The sequence below is a fragment of the Eulemur rufifrons genome, chromosome 7 (assembly GCF_041146395.1).
Source record: "Eulemur rufifrons isolate Redbay chromosome 7, OSU_ERuf_1, whole genome shotgun sequence".
NCBI classification, from domain to species: domain Eukaryota; kingdom Metazoa; phylum Chordata; class Mammalia; order Primates; family Lemuridae; genus Eulemur; species Eulemur rufifrons.
In genome coordinates this window covers 284,401,933-284,422,390 of record NC_090989.1, presented here as the reverse complement: position 1 = coordinate 284,422,390, position 20,458 = coordinate 284,401,933, and the positions used below count along the sequence as shown (strand labels likewise).

General features: G+C 62.1%; 1 protein-coding gene across 1 annotated transcript in view; it reads right to left on the bottom strand.

Annotated features, from left to right (window-relative positions):
• SARDH (sarcosine dehydrogenase) overlaps positions 1-20,458 on the bottom strand; it is a 56,536-nt gene extending 36,078 nt beyond the window's left edge. Inside the window, exons 1-11 of the mRNA XM_069477057.1 lie at positions 20,408-20,458; positions 18,231-18,608; positions 17,011-17,189; positions 16,230-16,409; positions 15,300-15,423; positions 15,005-15,105; positions 7,697-7,801; positions 6,583-6,712; positions 3,407-3,493; positions 3,046-3,136; positions 94-235 (exon numbers count right to left, since the gene is read on the bottom strand). Coding sequence (XP_069333158.1) covers positions 94-235; positions 3,046-3,136; positions 3,407-3,493; positions 6,583-6,712; positions 7,697-7,801; positions 15,005-15,105; positions 15,300-15,423; positions 16,230-16,409; positions 17,011-17,189; positions 18,231-18,561 — 1,470 coding nt within the window. The 5' untranslated portion in view covers positions 18,562-18,608; positions 20,408-20,458. The remainder of the gene's footprint in view (positions 1-93; positions 236-3,045; positions 3,137-3,406; positions 3,494-6,582; positions 6,713-7,696; positions 7,802-15,004; positions 15,106-15,299; positions 15,424-16,229; positions 16,410-17,010; positions 17,190-18,230; positions 18,609-20,407) is intronic.

Genomic DNA, 20,458 nt, shown 5'->3' with positions numbered 1-20,458 from the left:
GGGGTACCCCTTGCATTGCTGTCACCCCGGCGCCCCGAGGACGTCCCAGGGAGTCCCGGCAGCTGGCACATAGCGGGAGCTCGTGGGGGGTACCTCGTGCAGGGGGCCTCTCCGCGTGTTGCGCCCGGCCAGTGGCTCATCGTGGGGGAACACGACGGAGTAGTTCTTGGCGTAGGACTCGTGGCTTCGCTCGCGGATCCAGCGGTGGTTGTCCGTGAGGGACTGATGGAAGCGCCTGCCGCGGATGGGGGGCCTGGTCACTGCTTTGAGGACAGCTGGCCAGCTGGCCAGGGACCCAGGGAAAACCCAGGCGCTGTCCCCCACCGGAGCCCCCCGCGGGCCAGCACCAGGCAGGGCTCCTGGCTCTCTGACCGCCGCAGCCTCGGAGCTCAGCATCGCCACCCGTGGCCCCACCCCGATGGCCCCAGGAGCAGTGAGTGGACACCGCAGGCCCAGGGCCGAGCCGCAGCCCCCATCCCGACAGGGGCAACATCACGTTGCCATCTCCTGCCCGGAGTCCAGTGTTGGGGAGTCCCAGGCACCCCCCCCACGCCAGGGGAGGGAGGGGCCAAGAAGCCCACATGATCCAGGAAGGTCAGTGTGAAGGACCTTTAAGGTTTAGGGTCGGCAACATGTCGGAACGCCAGTCCCCTCCCTCTCGGCAACAGAGACCCCCTTTCCCCCCGCCAGCAAGCAGGAAGGGGCGGGGGCGTGGCCTCTCCCATGAGGACCCCTCATCTGCACTTCCAAACTCCAGGGGCCCAGGAGGCGCAGTGTCTCTGGGAGAAGTCACAGCCGTGTCTGGGGAGCAGCTGCAGAATCCAGCCCCTGGGGCCAGAGATGGTGTGACCGTGATCATTTCGGGTTGTCCCTTGAGGCTGGGGACACAGCGTGCAGCCACTGAACCCCCTGGTGGTGTCCAGCTCCAACCCGGCAGGCCCCACGCTGCTTCCCGCTGGGCTCAGAGGCTCCGAGGCTGCACCTGTGGGCCAGGCCTCTCCGCACGGGCAGAGCAGCTGCGTCAGGGCCCCGCCGCCTCCGTGCACAGCCCCCGGCTGCCCCCACCGCTCCCACCTGCCGGACTCACTCATCCTTATCCTCCCGAGCCCCCTCCTCACAGCTGCGTCCTCAGTGGAGTGTCCGTCCTCGGGGACGCCTGTCCAAGCCTCGGCAGGGCTGACTGACTCTTGGTTTGCGCATAATTCTAGCAAGCGGGTGGGGGCGGCGCTTGCTAGAACCCCAATGTGAGGGTGTGAGTCATTATATCTAGTGAGCTCTGACCCAGTGCGGCCGGGCTGAGTGCTGTCGGCAAGGGGCCCTCCCTGCCGATCCCCCGGCTGCCTGCGGCAGGGCCCCCCCTGCCGATCCCCCGGCTGCCTGCGGCAGGGCCCCAAGTTTGACTCATTTCACGAGAGAGGAAACTGAGGCCCGGAGGGGTCCCACAAGTGTTCGTGGTCCCACGGCGAGGCCACGGCAGAGCCGGCCTGCACCTGTGCCAGGCGACACCGGCCAGGAGCTGGAGGCAGGAGGGAGGGGCCCGCGAGGGCGGGGGCGGGGCTCTCGGGGAGCGGCAGAGCGCACAGCGGGTGCAAGAGAGGGCAGGGGCCAGGCAGCCACTCTGTCCGGTTAAACAAGGAACAGCTCATCCCTGGCTGACCCGGACCCCAAGGACTCTCCCTGGAAATGGCGCCCACGCTCCAGAATGACCTCCACCCTCTGGCAGGCACTGGGCACAGCGTCCACACGCAGGGGCCTCAGACACACTCTGACCGCTGTTCCCATTTCACAGGTGGGGAAACAGAGGCTCAGAGACGGGGAGGGACCAGCCAAGGGTAACAGGTGTGGGGCTGGGGCGAAGGGACCCGTCTGACCCCCAAGGGGGCTCACAGGAAGCCACGTGCGAGGCGGCTGCCGTGGCCCAGAGCCAGTGGCTCGGGGTCAGCCCTGGGCCGTGCACATGCGCCCAGCGTGGGCTCTGACTGCCCGTCCGCCCGGTACCTGCCTCACTGAGGGTGTCTTCCTGGGTGTCAGAGGAAGGAGTGACACATGCGTGTCCTGCCCCTTCCCCCCAAGGCCTGTGAGCCGGGGACAGACGGGGAAACGCGGCCGTGGGAAGCTGGCGCTGGCTCCAGACAGGCTGAGGTGGCTGCGGAGCAGACCTCACAGTGCCCGCCCTGGCACCCTGGGGACGGTGGCAGCCAGGGGACCTCAGTGTCCGTCTGTCCCTGTGGGGTCAGACACCACCAGCCCAGGGTGCAATGTCCTCCCCAGGCCAGCAAGGGACAAGGATGGCGGAGGTCTGGGACACCTTCTCCACGTGCCCCCTCCGCCTCCGGGCGGCTGGGCAGAGTGGGCTGCTCGGCCACCGTGGGGATGAGACGCAGGAGCCCGGGCCCACCGCCGCCACCCACCTGACCCCGCCTGAGTCAGGGAGCGCCTGTGTCACCGTCCTGCGCTCTTTAAGAGATGGTTCTGACATGCAGAAGGCCACCGGGCAACAGACGCCTCCCAGCTGTGGCCGTCAGCACCCCGGCCCGTACCCAGCTCTGGTTACTCAGTGTTGTGTCCAGACCCAGCGCGAGCGCCAGCCACACAGACACATCCCCGCGCCGGCAGCCTCTGCAGCCACCGTCACTGCCCCACGCTGCAGACCAGGGAATCACCCAGCCTGGCTCTGACTCGCTCCTGCCGCCCTGTGACCGCACGGCGGGGGAGCACGGCGGCCGGCAGGGCTGCCTGGCTCCAAGGCGCCGCACGCACACTAGTGATCAGCCCAGCCCAGCCCTGTCCCTCCCGCTCCCAGGCCTCAGTCTCCCCCGTCGTAAAGGGGATGACTCCAGAGCTGTCCACAGGTCAGGCAGGACCCTGGGACAAGAGAGCCTGGAAACTGCAAAGCACAGTGGAGCCGCCAGCCCGGGGCCCTCAGCGCTGCCTCCCGCTGCCTCTCCCGCGAAGCCACGGGATTCCAGGGAAGGCTCCTAGTTGGCCCTGACTGTTTACCGCACCCCACGCACCCTGCCCGCGGGCCCCCCTGGGCACACTTGCCTGATGTCGTAGCCGTGCATGTCCTTCTCGGGGCGCCCGTGGACGATCCAGTGCGCCAGCTCCTGCCCGCAGCCGCCGCCCAGCATCATTCCTGGCAGGGGGACCACAGGCCTGAGGGCTGCTCCCCACGGTCCCCGGCCCACGCCCAGGTCTCCATGGGCACACACAGCCCAAGCCCTGAACTCACTCCTGGGGGGCTGCGCACCTCCCAACCGGACGGCACCCCTCCCTGCCAGCCTCCTCGGCCTCTCCTGTCCCCACGGCCACCAGGGGCCTCACTGCTCCTGGGCCTGTCCCCCGGGAGCTCTGAGAACTGGAGGACCACGCACGGGGTGCCAGGTGGGCTGCTGCCCCGACTCACCTGCACTGTTGAAGCCGCAGCCCAGGAAGAAGCCACGGAGCTCGGGAGCCTCCCCCATCAGGGGCTTGTGGTCGGGCGTGAAGGATTCTGAAAGGGAGGGGGAGGCCGGAAGGGCCTTCCAGTGCGCATGCCCAGGGGGCGGGGTCTCCCGGGAGAGCGGGACCTGGGCAACTATCTGCAGGTGGCTCCTTCCTCCAGGTGCCCCATCCTCAAGACCCAGCTCAGTGCCACTTCCTCCAGGGAGCCTCCCTGATTGCCCCAGCCACGTTCCCCAGGGCTGCTTGGCATTTTCCAGAACCACCGACTGTGGGTGACCAGGCTCTCCCTTGGGGTCCGGGTTTGTCTCACGGCCATTGCTATTGGACAAGGACCCTTCGCTGACCCAGGCACGGGCTGTGCTCCTGTCACACACCCTGCTGTCACCACCAGTGACTACGCCAGGTTTTGCTCACCGCCCTGTCCCAAGGCCGAGCACAGACAACCTGGCAAATAGGCTCCTGCCGCGCCTGCTGAGGACGCAGGCCCGGAAGGTGGCAGGTTCTCCAGGAGAGGGGGCCGTGCCCTGCGCTGTCTGCTGCCTTCGGGCCTCTCGTAAAGACGGCGCAGCAGGGTGAGGTGCCGGCTGCTCCCAGCAACCCGTAACGGTGCACTGTCCCCACCGTCACCAGCGTGTTACAGTGCCAATGAGGACAGCGCGGGGTGTCGGGTCTGATGCGTGCCTGTCTCTCTGTGCGTGGGGGCATGGGGGTGGCCGGCGGGGGCTGGTGCTCCAAGCCCGTGTGGTCAGCCCTGCACCTAGACCAGGAGCAAGTGTCCTCCTGCTCCCTGGAGGGTGACCGGGGCGTGGCCCCCTGCGGGGCAGCCAGCCATGGGGAAGCTGGGGAAAGCTCCCAGGCGGCAGGAGGGGGCAGCTGCAGGCCAAAGGGGCAGGGCCACGTTCAGTCTCGAGGGCAGAGGCTCGCGGAGGGCAGAGACCCTGGCCGAGTGTTCCGAGCAGCCCGGGGCCGTGAGAGGCTGGGCTGTGAGGGGCGAGGGCAGAGGCCAGAATGGCCGTAGACGGAGGGCTCTGGAGGAGGCGCTGTCGGGTGGGAAGAAGAGGGGAGCCCGGGTGAGGTCCGGGGACAGCCAGGGCACTTCGGCAGGGCTGGGACTATTTGCGGCCCAGGGCAGGCAAGAGGGGCCCTGAGCAGGCTCCCAGGGAGCTGGAGGACAGAGCCAGCGGGGCCAGCGGGAGGGCAGCTGCGAGGACAAGGGTCTCTGGGATGTTTCACAGATGACTCAGCGGGATTGAGCAAGCCGGGGACGCGTGGCCCTCGGGGCAGTGAGGACGGGCCGGGCTCGCGGCTCCCACCCCCACCGGCTCTGACCCCCACAGTCCCAGACCGGGAGCTCTGCCGGCCCTTGTCCCCTAAGTCAAGGGGGCCTGGGACTTCCCTGCTCTTTTCTACAGGCCAAAGGCCACTGACCGTGCCTGGCGAGGAGACATGCTGATTTTCCCAGGAAACCTCCCACCCCGGCTGGGAGACCAGACACAAAACGTCCTCGCACGCACGTCTCCCCGAAATAGGGCTTCTCGGGGGCGACGCTCCCCAGGCTAATTAGAACGAGAGCCGCCGGTTCTGCGCACCCTTGGGATTCTCCCAGGCCTGCGTTTCTCACTGCGGTCCCAGGAGGCAGGGTGCGCTGGGGGTGGGGGCAGCGAGTCACCCTCAGCGCCCACTCGCACCCCGCACGCTGCGCTGGCCGCCTGCCCCGCCGTCTGCCCCCCACTCCCACCCCCGGCAGCTGCACCTCGCAGCAAAGGCCGCCCCGGGAGCCGAATGGATGGCAGAGGCTGAGTGGGCCAGGACAGAGGCCACAGCCCCCTGGGCATCGGGAGCCTGCCCCGCCCTGGCCTGGCCCCGTCACTCGTGCCCTGCAGGACCTGGGGGAGTCCCTTAATGTCCCTGCTTGTGTACAGTTTCACTGTAGCCACTGGCCCTGGGCACCTGCGTCCCCTCCCCAGCCCACCCCACCAAGCAGCCCCGACACCCAGGTCACAGACGGCAGCACTGAGACACAAAGGGACCTCGGACACAAAGTTTCCTTTGGGGGCAACACTGTATCTTTCGGACCCTCTCGCTCCACAGCCCTGAAGTGGGTGCAGGGCCCCCTACCAGAAGGAGGGGGACCCGTGTGACTCTGCCAAAACCACAATGGGGGGGGCTCCACCCTGAATACCCCACACATCCACGTGCTGCTCCCCCACCCGGAGCACTCGTCCCGCACCTGGCACAGCCCCAACGCAGCCTTCGGGGCTCAGCTGGGCTGTCCCCCCTCCAGGCAGCCCACCCTGCATCCTTAGGCTGTGGCCCCCACCCGGGCCTCCCTGTCGGAGCACCCACCCCCCAAGCTGTGGTCAGCTGCTTGCCCTGGGGCTCCCCTGCGGGACTGGGAGCCCCTCCTGCGTCCCACAGATCACCCCTTTGCCAGGACGGCAGCCTCACGCCCCTGCACCTCACCCTGGCACGGAGCCTCCAGTGCCCTGTGAGCACCGGCCTGCAGGGAGCGGGGGGGGGGGGCTGTGTTGGGAGCTGAGCCCACCCTCCCACTACAGCCCCCTCCAGCCCAGCTCCCTCGGAGCCAGCGAGAAGGGCCAGGCCTGGGGGGCCTGGGAACGTACTGGAGCCCTTCCCTGCTGGGTGCGGGCAGCCAGGGCCCAAGAACAGGGGTGAGGCCCCGGGGGTCCTGGCCGGGACCGCCCACTCTGGGAGCAGTGAGGGCTGAGGCTGGACGCAGGCCTGGGCTCAGCTGTGTGAGCATCGCGTCAGGACAGGTCCTGGCCCTGGCCCTGGCCCTTCCGTTCTTCACTCAGTCTCACAGGGCGCTGGCATGGGGCCACCATTCCCATTTTACAGATGAAAACACCGAGTGCCAGGGCCAGGTCGAGTCTGGGCCGCCAGCAGGTCACACTGGAGGAGGAAGCACTGGCCGTGTGCCCAGAGCAAATGACCGTCCTCCTGCGCTCAGCTCTTGTGCTCGCAGAGAGGAGTACAAGCAGCGCCCGGGCCAGGGCTGCTGGAGCCAGCAGGGGGACAGCCGGGGACAGTGGTGGCCTTAGCACGGGCATCGCACTGACGGTCGTCAGCCCGGAGAACCCAAGGATGTCGCGCCCCAGCTCCACGGCGCCCACTCACCCGGGCCGCAGACCGTGGACTTGATGCCCGTCTTCTCCAGCATGGGGACGCGGTTGATGGCGCCTTCGATGTGCTGGGTGAACACGTCCCAGTCCAGGTCGAAGAGGCCGAAGGCAAACTTGTCTGACACCTGCCGGAGCGGGGCGGGGCACTGTCTCCTTTGCCCCTGAGAAGGGCGTGTGTCCCCGCGCAGCTGCCCAGGCCCCAGCTGGGTCTGTCCCCTTCCCCAGCCTGCCCAGCCCCCATCTGCTCTGCCTTGAGTGTCGCAGCAGCCTCTGCCTGGTCTCCCTCTTCCCTGCCCTCCTTCAACCCCTCTCCTAAGTCACACTGTGCCCTCCGTGCTCTCAAGCCCCCTGGGGATCCCCGTGGCCCTCAAAGTCCTACGTGTGCCAGCCTTGCCCGCCTCTACTGCTGGCCCCGCCACTCCAGGCAGACAGAGGCAACGTGATCACGGACGTTGGGCATGTTCTGGAAGGCAGACCTTCCCGGCGCTCTCCGGGAAGGGCGAGCTCAATATGACTCAAGGCCTTCACCTCTAACCAGGCAGCTCCTCGCCAGACCTGCCCGCACTGGCTTGTCCTCTCGGTGCAGGGCTCCGCTCGGTCCCCTCCCTGGGAAAGCCCGCCCTGACCACCTGCCTGAAGGGCACCTTCCGAGCCAGGCTCTCCAGGCTGACCCTTCCCCGGCTGGCCGTGCTCAGGGCACAAAGTAGCCACGTGGTCCTTCAGCTTGCGGACTAACTGCAGAAATGCAGGGGAGCAGCCAGGCTGGGTGACGCTGCTGCAGGCAGTGGGTGGGGGAGGGCACAGGGTCACCTGCTGGTGGACACAGGACTGAAGTGTCCTCATGATCTCGGCCTGTGCAGCCTCTAACTGCCGATGCTTTCAGGCAAAGCTCCCACCTGCCCGGTTCTGGCTGTGCCTGTGTGCTGCGTCTTCAGGGGTCAGAGCAGGATGGCCTTGAGCCTGGCAGGGCCAGGGCACCTGCGGTTTCTCAGGTGTGCCCCGAGGAGATTCAGGAGGGTGGGCTTCCTGGAAGAGGCCCTCTCCACGCTGAGACGCACCCCTAAACCCTTCCCACCGCCCCAGCACCCTCAGCTCCCAGGACATCTCACCTCCTCCCAAAAGATGGGGTTGGCCTCGTAGCCACCCACAGACAAGGCGTCCCCTTGGAGGCGGAGGTAGACAGAGGCGTCATGGTCACGGACGTTGGGCATGTTCTGGAAGGCAGACAGAGCGGCCCTGCATCAGCAGGGCTGGGTGGGGCTGGCTCCCTGAGCCCTGTGGGCCCAGCACCTCCGCCAGGGAGCACAGGCCCAGGACGGACCCATGGCACTTCCTCCTCGTTTTAGGACCCTTAGGACAGAAGAGACACAAGGCCTGAGTTACACGCAGGGGAGAGACGCTCCCACTCAAGTCTCTGCTTCCCCAAATCCTGCAGCACAGCAGCCAAGGAGCGAGGAGGAGGAAGGCCGGATGCGGGGGAGGAAGAGAGGAAAGGGGAGGGGAAGAAGGTGTGACCCACAAAGACAAGGAACAGGACACACCGCGGAGGAGGGAGGGTTGGTCAAGAAAGAGGTCTTTAAATTAGATACGACAGCCAAAATGCAACAGAACGGTCAGATAGGGCTGAGCCCATCATCCAGCTATTAGGCTAAAAGAGATGAGGAAATGGAAATTAGGAGGGGAAAAATAAGAAAATCAGGTCAATTCTGAAAGTCCAACGTCCATCTCACAGGGTTCCAGAAAGAGAAAACAGAAAAACAGAGTTGAGGAAAATGTCAAAGCAACAGTCCAAGAAATCTCAGATCGAAAACCACGAGTCTGCATGGAGTGCTCACCAAGCCCTGGCACTGGGCAGAGCCCGTGCCCTGTGACAACATCAGGACACCAGTGACCAGGAGGGTCACAAACAAAGCGACCACGTCGCTGGAGGCTGGAGACATGGAGAACATCTTCAAAATCCTGATGGACACTGATTTTAAATTCCAGACGCCGTCCAGCCATCAGTCACGTGTGAGGAGAGAATGAAGACTTTTGCAGATGTTCATGGACACAAAAACATTCACTTCCCACGTGCCCCTTCCTAGTAAACCACCAGAGAACTGCTTTGACAAAAGTAGGAAAATCAACCAAGAAAGTAAAAGCCACGGCTAACAGCAGACCCCAACAGAAGGGGTGGAGAGAAGGTCTCAGGTGACAGCTTAGCAACAGGCAGAGGTGGTCAGTCCCCAGCGGAGCAGGAGATCTGAGTCCTGGGAGGGGAGAACAAGATTAGAGACTTCATGTGATCTATCTGGTGCTCGTGAGCATTCAGAAAACACTATCAGTAGGTGTTTGATAGAGTTGTTGAAACATCTGGGGAAAAACAGTGACAGTTATCAATATAAATGCAAATATCCTCAACAGAACACTAGCAAAGTAGATCCAGCAGCATATAAAGAGAGGACACCATGACCGAGTGGGATTTGCCCAGGAATGCAAGGTTGGTTTAATGCATGAAAGTCAATCACAGTAATATTACACATCACATCAACAGCAAGAGACAAAGCAAATAATCATTTCAATAGATGCAGGAAAAGCCTTTGACAGAATCCAACACCTTTCATGATAAAAACCCTCAACACACATTCAGCAGACTTGGGATAGAAGGAACCTCCTCACTTGATAAAGGGCATCTACAGAAAACGCACAGTAACGCCAGACTTCATGGAAGAAGACCAGCTGACTTCCTCTAAGACCGGGAACGAGGGCAGGGTGTCCCCTCTCACCACTTCTGTTCAACGCTGCATTGGAGGCTCCAGCCAGGGCCCCAGGGAGGCAGCAAGGGTAATAAAAGGCATCCAGATTGGAAAAGAAGAAGTAAAAAGATCCCTATTTACAAATAACATGATCTTGTACATAGAAAATCCTAAGGAACCCACTAAGAAAAACTACTAGAATTAATAAAAGAGTTCAGCAAAGTTGCAGGATATAAGGCAAATTTACAAAAACAAAAAAAACCAAATACCACCATACTTCAATACGCTAGCATTGAACAATGTGAAAAGGAAATCGAGAAAATAATTCCATTTACATTATCATCACAAATAATGATATGTTTAGGAATAAATTTAACAAAAGATGTGCAAAATTTGTACTACTCTAACAACTAGAAAATATTTTTGAAAGAAATTAGAGACCAGAATACGTGGAAAGGCATCCCATGCTCATGAAATAAAAGACTTACTGTTTGTTGTTCAGGGGACAATGCACCCCAAATTGATCTACAGATTCAACACGACCCCTATCAAAATCTCAGCTGGCTTTCTTGCAGAAATTGACGGGCTAATTCTAAAATTCCTAAAGAAATGCAAGGGACCCAGAATATTTTAAACAACCTTGAAAAGGAAGAACAAAGCTAAAGGACTCACTAGTTTCAAAACTTACTGCAAAGCTACAGTAGACAAAACAGTGGGACTGACACAAGGACAGACATTAGCTCACTGGAGTAGGATTGAGAGTCCAGAACAGATCTTTATATTGACGGTCAACTGATTTGCAACACCAGTCGTAGGAAAAGATAAAATAGTCTGTTCAGCAAATGTTGCCATGACAACGGGATAGCCACATGCAAAAGAACGAGCGAGGTTGGACCCCTTCCTCACGCCATACACAAACTCTAACTCGAGATGGATCCCAGACATAACTGTGAGAGGTAAAACTAAAAATTTCTTAGAAGAAAATCTTAGGCGTAAATCTTTGTGGCCTTGGGTTAGAAAACATCTTAAATATGACATCAAAAGCACAAACAACAAAAGGGGAAAAATGGAGATGAATGGGAAGTCATAAAAATGTAAAACTTGTGCCGTAAACAACACCATAAAGAGAGCAAAAAGACAACCCGCCGCATCGGAGAAGGCGTTTGTAAACCACACATCTGGCCGAGGACTTGCAGCCAGAACACGTAAAGGGCTCTGACAACTCAGTAAAAAGACAAAGCAACTCTCTTGAAAGACAGGCAAAGGGTCTGAGCAGACGTTTCCCCAAAGAAGGTGCCAAATTGCAACAGGCAACGGACGGATGTGCCCCGTCAGCAGGGGACGCAGGCCGATGCGACGCCACTTCACACCATCTGCGACGACCAGAATAAGACAGACAGACAGCAGCGAGAGCTGGCGGGACGTGGGGACAGTGGATCCGTCCTGCACCACTGGTGCAAAGTGGTGCAGCTTCTCCGGAGAACAGCACGGCGGTTCCCCAAAATGCGAACACGGAGCGCCACATGACCTGCACTCCCACCCCTGTGTCTGGTCCAGAATCCCATATCTGGAATTCGTGGGACCAGAAGTGTTTTGGATTGTGGGGTTTTTCATATTTTGGACTATTTGCATTATATACTTACCAGTTGAGCATCTCAAACCCAAAAAGCCGAAATCCAAAATATCCCAGTGTGCACTTCCTTTGAGCATCACGCTGGTGCTCAGAAAGGTTGGATCTGGGAGCACTTCAGATTTTGGATTTTTGGATTTGGGATGCTCAACCTACGTATGCTCGAGAGAAATGAAAACATACATCCCCACAAAAATGCACACACTTATATGCACAGCAGCACTATTTGTAATAACAAAAAGTGGAAACCACTCAACGTCCATGGATGGATGAACGGATAAGTAGTAACAAAACGTGCTGTATTTGTACAACAGAATCCTGTTCAGCTGCCACAAGGAGTGCGGCGCTGACACCCGCACCATCTGGGTGAGCTCCGGACACCATGCCCAGGATAAGACCCCAGACGCCACGTGAGATTCCGTCTGCGGAACGTCTGGAGTAGGAAGGTCCCAGGGACAGGGTGGGGAGTGGGGAACGCCTGGTAGTGGGTGTGGGTTTGGGCATGAGGATGACGTCACACACTCCTATAGTGCTGCACACACACACACACACACACACACACAGACAGTTATGCAGGAAACTGAGCAGCTGAGAAACTGCAGGAAACACGCTGGACGCCGCTTGTTGGGGAGATAACAGTATTTTCGCAGCCGTATGCTGCACGCAGGCCACCAACCTAACAGCAAACAGCAGAACAAACCACGGAGAAGACAAGCCCGCGTGGGAAGAGACCACTGCCACGGTGGCTCCTCTGCGCTTGGGGATCCGCCTCTTCTCAATGTCTCCTCACCACCCCTGCCCCGGAGAGGAATGCGTGACCCTGCGTGCCGGCTCTGAGCGCAGAGGGGGTGCCCTGGCAGACGCCCCCTCCAGGCCCCGCTCCTCTAGAACTGGAGCAAGAACATCCGCATGGAGGGACGGTTGCCAGGAGGCACATTGACATTCTCGGTAACTGATCGCCGGTTAAAAATTATGTTACAGCATTGCCTCCACCAGCACGACTGCTCCAAAGACCGAACAAAGGAAAGCCCAGCACTCCCTGGAACAGAGCAGTGGGGACACCTGGCGGCCAGGGGAGCCCTTGACATTTGTCCCAGCAGGACCAGTGTCCTGACATTCTTGCCCTGGCACGGTCCCCGCTGCCTCCGAGCGCCCAGCGTGCCCAGCTCAGCACCAGGGTGTCCACCTGGCACCTGGGCTGCTCTCTCCATGTGGGAGCTACCCTGCTCTGCCCTGTGCCATTGACGTCCCTGCCTCCTGACCTCAGCCCACTCCCCTCCATCTGTTCTTGCTTCTCCCCCTACCCACCCCATCCAAGTCCCGCCTGATGGCCCTGCCTTCCTTGGCCTCTCCTGCCAAGGCACTGGCCGACTGGACCGTTCCCCGCCCTCGGTCATCGTCAGGGGCAGCACAGCTATGACCTCGTGTGCACCTGCTGCGGGCGGGCACCATGCTCGGCCGCCTCACTCCTCGCTCCCCTCAGATCGGCCCTATGCCGTAGCGACAGTGATTGCCCCTTTTGCAGAAAAGGAAACTGAGGCTCAGAGTGGTGACTGCACTTTTCTGGGCTGGGCAATGGAGGGGTCGGCATTCAAATCCAGAGCCCGGGCTCTTGCCCACCACTCTGCCCTGGGATAGAGCTGCCACCCTTGCTGGGAGGGCGGTTGGCATGGGAAACGTCTGGGAGCCCGAGCCCACCTGCCTTAACAGAGGCAGACACCACAGACGGCAGGGAGAGGGGACAGAGCACTGGGACCCACGCCCGGGATGGCTCCTTAGAAGGAAGGATGCTGGGGCAACAGCCCTCTGGCTGCCCGAGAGGAAGACAAACAGTGCGTGAGCCCTGAGCCCTCACCTGCCCTCTGGAGCCCCCACCCCCACGCTGTGAGGTGGCATCTGGTCTGGGCAGGCGGTGTCCCCCAGCACAAGGCCACCGGCCAACAGGGAGGGGTGGACACACACCCCAGGACAGACCCCCTGGCTACGGGACCTGCCTGGGCATGAAGAGCTTGTTCTCTGGCCTGTCCGGGGTCAGACCACGGAGGTGGGCAGGGTCCCCGCCCAGATTCAAACCCACTGCCCCTGCAGCCTCCGGAAGCCCAGACTTCCAGACACCTGCACCTGGCCAGCGGCTGCAGGGGACTTGTAGGACTTTGCCCAAAGCCCCAAATTTCCAATCTTCTCCTACTGAATCTCGGAGCTTCTGGGGCTCGTAGCCCTTTCCTTGTGCCCAGTATCCAGAGGCACACGGGGACCCCCGAAGGGCTTTGTAAATAACACCCCCAGCTTGGCTCTGACCTTGAAATTTATAGGAGGGGGCGGCTGCGGAGGCCCAGGCTGAGCGCCGGCTTCTTCCCTGAAAGGTGCCCCCGAGGCAGGAGTTGGGGGAGTCCAGCCCAGGGGCTTAGAGCTGCAGCCCTGGGCTCCATAGACACCCTGTGGCCACACTCCCTGCAGCCCCGTCCCCAGGACTCAGCCTCTGCCCCGCCCTCCCGGACCCTGCTGCGGTCTGAGGGTGCCCCCTCGCGGCCACCTGGGGGAGTGGCTCTCCCCACGGACCCCACAGAGGCCTCAGCGCTCGGCCTCAAGCAGTGAGGTGGCTCTTTGCCCTGCACACCCAGCAGTGCACCCGCGGCCCTCCGTGGGCGTGTGCTGGACGTTGCACTTGCTCTATGATGGGGACTGTGTCCAGGGGAGGGGCTTGCCCAGCGCGCACCAGGACCCAAGTGCACCCTCCCACCCTCTCCACGGCTCTGGTCTACGCAGCCACCAAGCGTGGCACCTCTGCAGCAAATGGAGGGATGCCAGGCTCACGCAGGGTGGCGATGGGCCGCTGCGGGCACAGGGCTCCCACTGTGGGTGCAGGCACCCCACTTTGCTGGGCTGACCCTAGCGAGGGCAGGCTCTCCCACTGTCCCCACCCTGCAGTCTCTGCCCTGCCTCACCTGGATGTGGCCTCCTCCTCCGGGAGCCGCCCTGGTCCACCAGAGCTGGGGTCTCATCAGAGCCCCTGCCACTACGATTTGGAATTGCCTGTTCGCTGGTCTGTACCCTCCCCAGCTCTCGTCCTGTTACGGCCATGGTTTCTAGAACACAGCCTGGAACACGGCGCTCACCCAGTCGCCGCTGGATGGAGAGTGGGAGGGAGGTTGGGTGGATGGTGGGGAGACGGGTTCTACGTGGGCAGGAGGGAGGGGCGGATGAAGGGAGACCCCATGGAGCCCAGCCCTCAGGGCGTGGCTTCTCAATGACATCCAAACCACAGTCCCCGAGCCTGTCCTGCGTGGTGCAGCCCGCTGAGCTGTTAGCCATGCTTTGTTCCCAGGAGTTTCAGACCCCCCGGCATGTTTGCATGCTCCCAAATGTGCCCGGTGCCTGTCTCAGAGGGCACCGATTCCTGGCACTCAGAACCTCTCCGCAAGCCCTCCGCCACGGGAGGCCGGGGGGCGGGGGTGCACTGCCAGCAGCTGGGGCCGGGCGCCTCCTGCCCTGTCTCCTCTCCTATCCTCAACTCCCCTCTGCTGCGGTGGGGGCTAGGAGCTTCCTGCCCGCCGGCCACCCGCTCTCGCTCCGTCCATCACACAGCCATCCTTGCTCCTGCCTGTCTCTGCCCCGCCCTCCCCCCATCCGTCTCTCCATCCGCACATTCCTCTTCCCACTTGCCCCCTTGTCCCTCCCTCCACGGATCCACCCGTCCACGAACTCCCTTCCCTCTATCCATCTTGCCATCCTTCCCTCCACTCTGCTTCCCTTGGTCCCTCCCTCCATCAATTCACCCACTTACTCAGCTATTCATCCACCCACGCGTCTGTCCGTCCCCTCTTCCATACTTGCTCCCTCCCACCAATCTTGCATCCTTCTAGCCGTCAATTCATCCCTCCCTCTGCAGCCCTCTCCGTCACAGCTGAGGTGACTGAGGCTCAGGGCAGTGAGGGAACCCAGGAGGGTCATGCCACCTGCATGTGGCCAAGCTGGGATTCAGGGCCAGGTCCCTGCACCACCACCAGCCCTCTCCCGCCCAGTCTGACACAGAACCCGGGCTGTGCACCTACCTGGATCCCCTCGATGCGCTCAGTGACGACGTAGGCATGGTGCATGGCCACCAGCGGGACCTTGACTCCAGCCATCCGGCCCACGGCACTTGCCCACACTCCTGCAGGCAGAGCACAGCCAGCTCAGCTCCGCGGGCACCGGGTGGGGGCTGCCGCCCCGCTGGGCCAAGGGTTCTCTGCAGACCTGTCTACCTTGCAGACTCCCTGGCTCAGAGAGAGGCCCTGAAGAGGTGGGAGCAGGTTTAGGGGGCAGCCAGCATGGCCACCCGGGAGTCAGGAGAAACGCCATTCCCACCTGCACAGTTAACCACGCAGGGTGTCTGGATGGAGCCGTGCTCTGTCTCCACGGCCATGACTCGCCGCACCCCAAAGTCATCTGTCCGCACACGGATGCCAGTCACCGGGCAGTTCTCAATGACCTGGGATCAAGAGGGACCACTTCTAAAGCCACACCGGGCTCCCTGAGGGGTGCTCACCACCTACCCTGAGCAACCTCCCCTCCTGGCTGGGACCCGAGGACACTGTTCTGTTAGCGGCAGGTCTCATGGGATACTGTCGAGGAAGTGGGGTAACCACAGCACCAGAAAACTAAAATCCACCTGGAATTTGACAGGGGAACTTGCCACAAATGGGGGGACCCTTTTCCATTATGTGACAAAGTAGCCAATTTTCTTTTTTTAAGCAAGACATTTGATTAATGAAAAGAGGTCTGTGGTCTACTGTTTGTTCTTAAAAAAAAAAAAAAAAAGTCCCCAAACCATGTAGGGCTTGGTTCCATGTTCTATACACAGGTCTTCACAGAAAACAACACTTGGAGTGAAACACACTAAAATGTCAACACTGGCTACTGCTGGGTGATTTTCACTTCTTTTTTGCTTGTCTTCTTTTTGCTTATCTTAAATTTTTTTACTACAACTACCTGTGTAATTCGGACAAAGGAAGATAAAAACTGCAAGAAGGGATTTTAGGGGGATTCACTTGTTGGGCAGAGTCAGACGCAGGGGAAGGAGGCAGGAAGGGGCTGCGCCCGCGGACGGGACTGACTCTCCAAACAGACCCCGGGCACGGCCTCCCCGTTGCAGGAGTGGATCAGGAGGCCCAGAGAGGTCCTAACAGGCCCAGGGTCACACAGCACTCAGAGAAGGCGCCTGCCCTCTTGCTTTCTGCTCTCGGGGCTCTTAGGCAGGAGGGCAGGCTTGGAGCAGGTGACCAGAGCCACCGGTACCTGTGCTCCCCGCGCAGTCGCCGCCCTGGCCAGGGCGGTGCAGGTGCCGGCGGGGTCCAAGGTACCGTCGTGTGGCACGTGCAGGGTCCCGTAGAGGTCGTCCACGTTCATCAGCGGGTACAGCGCCTTGGTCTCCGCGGGGCTCAGCACGTGGGACTCCACGCCATAGGCCTTGCCCAGCTGGGGGACCCCAGGAGATTGACCAGCTGCGGGGAGCACGGCCGCAGGCCCCTCCCTCCTTCCTCCCAGGAGCCTCCTGGCCCCTACGCTGGTCCCCACGCCCCGGCTGGAGGAGGGTCCCCCCCCCCCCCGCTCAGACATGCGGGGCCGGGGACCTGGGCAGGTGGCCTCCCCCACCCCCCGCTATTATGTCATCGACAGGAGCTTGGGCCAGTGCGTTGCACGCAGTCCATCGTATGAAATAAGCCGCCCACAAGCCCGGGAGCCCAGCCGGGCGTCTGGTTCCTGGTCACCTGGTTCCAGATAGACCACGCCCCACCATACTTGATTGGCGCAAGCACACCCAATCAGCGTCCTCAGGAATGGCCTATCGGGACAGGCTCCGCCCAGCCAGGGATGAGCTCGGCCAATCAGGTTTTCCAGGAATTCCGAATAAAGGGTGGCAAAGTCACTTGCTCCAGGTGGCCCAGCCAGCAAGGGCAGCGCGGGGGTTGGGACCCAGATCTGTCACCTGTCGAGGCTCCTTCCCCGGGGAGCGCACCCCGGATGTGAGACCCCCCGGAGCACACCCCAACAGGAGTCCCCCCCAGAGCGCACCCACCGACATGAGCCTCTTGTACTCGTCCAGGCGCTGCCGGTTGGACGCGATGAAGAGGCCCCCGTTCTGGATCCAGCCCGTGTGCAGCCCCGTCTCCTCCTCCAGCTCGCGGCTCACCACGCGCCGCGTGTGGGCCAGAAGCTCCACCTCCACGTCGCTGGGCCGCAGCTGCCACAACAGGCCTGGCCCGGGAGGGAGGAGCAGCAGGTCAGGCCCAGCCCCCAGTGAGGGGAGCTGCACCCCTTCCCCACCCAGAGAGGCTGTTGGGCAGGAAATGACTGGGTCAAAGCCGAATGTTAGGGCGAAACCCACCCCTTGGAGTGGAGAGTGACAATATCCACGCTCCCGCTTATGGAGCACCTGCTGTGTGCCAAGCCCAGTGCTGAGCCTGTCCCGGGTGATATCACCGAACCTATGGGGGGGCCATAATTATTTTATACATGAAATGAAGGTGGCACCAAAGGGCTCTGTCCCCGGGTCACAGAGCAGGTGGGCAGTGGGCAGCTCCCAGCCCACATTTCTGCTCTTCACGACAAAGGCTGCCCCCTTCAGCGGCTGAGTCTGGGACGTGGCTGGGGTCCCGTCAGGGGAGAGGCTGTGTGAGCCCGCTAAGGTGGGTGCGAGAGGGCAAGCGCCAGGCCTAGAGGCAGCAGAGCATGGGAGCCGGCTGGCGCCTCTCTCGCGAGTGGGTGTGCGTCTCTCCCCAGCCCCATGGCCAGCGGCCTCACACTGGGAGCTCGAGGTTGGCCGGGGGCAGGGGGTGTTTACACCACAGGAACCGGCAGGCGCTGTAGACCAGGACACCCTGGCTGAAAGGGTTAAGGCAGAGGCTCGGCTGCCCTGGAGATATGCACACCATAGGTGCTTAATATATGCCCACTGGTTAATGAAGTGGCCCTGTCTGTCCTCCCCTGCTCCCAGGACACTCTCCTCCCTGGTGGTTCATCCTGGAAAGGGGCTTCTGCTCTTAGTGCAGACACTGCCTGGGGCTCCTGGCCGCTCCAGGGCTACACGGGCAGCGTCTGCTCCCTTCTGCCCACACAGCTCTTCAGAGACTTGGGGACAAGCGGTCCCCCAAATGTGCGGCCTGCAGACTGACCACACATCTTTTCTCAGTGGTCTCTCCCCTCCGGCTCAGCTGCCTCTGACAGGCCTGCGGTTGTCAACCCAGGCCTGGCCCCTTGCTGAGTCCTGTCCCTCCCCCGCTGGCCCCTGGCTCCTACCCGCCGTGTGCCAGGTGGTCCCAGAGGTCAGCCGCTCACGCTCCAGCAGCACCGCTCCGCTCACGCCCAGCTTGGCCAGGTGGTACAGGGTCTGGCAGCCCAGGCTGCCCCCGCCGATGACCACCACATTGGCTGTGCTGGGCAGAGGCCGGCTGGGGCCTCGGGCCACTGCCGAGGGGTCTTGTGCGTCCTTCAGGGTCCGCTGATACGGCACACTCTTCTCAGCTGTCGGGCCGGCTGCACAGGTCGGGGGCCGCAGCCACAGGCCCCGGGCAGGGATCCAGCGAGGGCAGGCAGCGGCCACACGCAGGGCTCGGCTCAGCGAGGCCATGGGGACTCCCAGCTTCGGCACCGCAGGGAGCTGGGGAGAGAGCCAGGCTGAGTGGGTGCCGAGGGGACACAGTGGGGGCTGTGCTAAGCGAGCACCCAGGGGAATTGGGCCCCCGTGGTGATACCTTCCAGGGCCTTCCTCCTGCGGCCTTCTAAGACATTTGTCCATTCAATCACTCATTCATTCTGCGTGCACATACCGAGGGCCTGGGACGCAGCAGGCTCTGGCTGCGCCCAAGGGTGACCATGGTGGGGGCGGGCCTCTGCCGGCCCCCGAAGACAGTAAGGTCAAAGCTGGGGCCCCAGGAGAGGTAGAGAACAGGGCCTGCCGTGGCTGCAGTTGTTCCACGTGAGGCCTGGGAGAGTGGGGCCACCGATGAGGGAGGGCAGGGAGGACCGAGGAGCCGGGACAGAGGACCAAGATCAGCGAACCTGGAGCTCCGTTCTCATGGGACCCTCAGCCCCAGACCGCAGTAAGGATGTCGGGGGGCAGCTGGAGTGCAGAGGGGCCCATCCCGCCAGCCCTAGAGCACCAAGATGCTCCTGAGTGCCTGTGACCCACAGGTTGTGGGGTGGGGGTGGGGGTGGGACTGGGGAGGCAGGAGTCCCAGAGGAGACAGTGGTGACAGCATGGCAGAGCTGGGGCTTGTGGTGACGGGGGGCGTCACCCGCACACACACGGGGAGACTGGGAGGAGGGAGCGGTGGCGTGGGCAGGGAGCAGGCGGCCCAGGGCGTTGGCGGCAGCCTAGAGACAGGACACCCGACCCTCAAGCGTGGAGCCAGCACGTTCCCCGGGCAGCCCCCTCGCAAGCCCAGATGCGAGGCGTTTCTCCCTGATTGGCGCCAAAGCCCCCAGGGTCCCGAGGCGGAAGCTGATATGGTCCCAGCCCCACCCTCCCAGAGCTGCCCCAGAAGCCGGGCTGAGGGGCCTCCCTCCTTCAGCATCTTCGCGGCTGGCCTTCAGGGCTCGCCTGGAATCCCTCTTCCTTCGGGAAGCCCTCCCAGACCTCCCAGCCAGAAAAGTCTAGTAATAATGAGAAGGAGCAGGGGGCCCAGTCTCAGGAGAGAAGGTGCCAAGGGCATCTCCTGGGGGATGGGTCCTGCCCGACATGGGGAGGAAAAGGACCTCAAAGGGCTTCCATGCCTTTCTCTGGGCACAGCAGGAAAAGGGAAAGGGGTCTGGCTGTGACCCGAGGTGCCCAGGCGGGCTGTGCTGGCCACACTAAGCCTGATGACTGATACAGATTAGCCAATCAGTGAAGAAAGTCGCTTCCCTTTCCCAGGGGGGACCAAGGTTGAGCACGCTGCACTCCCACTCGCTGGCCACCTGCAGTGACAAGACTAGTGTCCCCGTTTCATGGGGAGAAGTCTGAGGCATGGAGGGGCTCCCTCAGGTGGCCGGGGCCACGGGGCCACCATGCGGCTGCACTGGGGCACAAGGCCAGGCCCGCGAGGATCCAAAGGCTACACACCTGCGCCCCTCCCCCACCACCCTGGGGACCCGCTGCCACACCCTGTCCCACCTGCACCGTGGGTGCTACCCGAGCCCTTGCTGGGCGCCAACCCCTGTCCTGGGCACAGTGGGGGATGAGGGAGGGGCCCAGCTCTCAGGCTGGACTGGGCTGCCCCCCAGTGTTCCCCAGCCCCCACCAAGGGGAGGCAGCTGTGATCCGAGAGGCTCCAGGGCGGGGCCTGAGGGCGTTGCTGGCAGGAGCTCGTCCTCAGCCTCCCAGTTCCCATTCTCAGCCACCCTTCGCCCCACGGTGTGACAGCCCGCCTGTTTCTGCCCGCAGAGGTGGCCCTGGACAGGGAGGCACGCACGCCCCTCTGCACCTGTCTGCTCACCTTTGGTCCTTGAAGGTCCTTGGTCTCCCAGGAGCCCTGACAAGTGGTGTC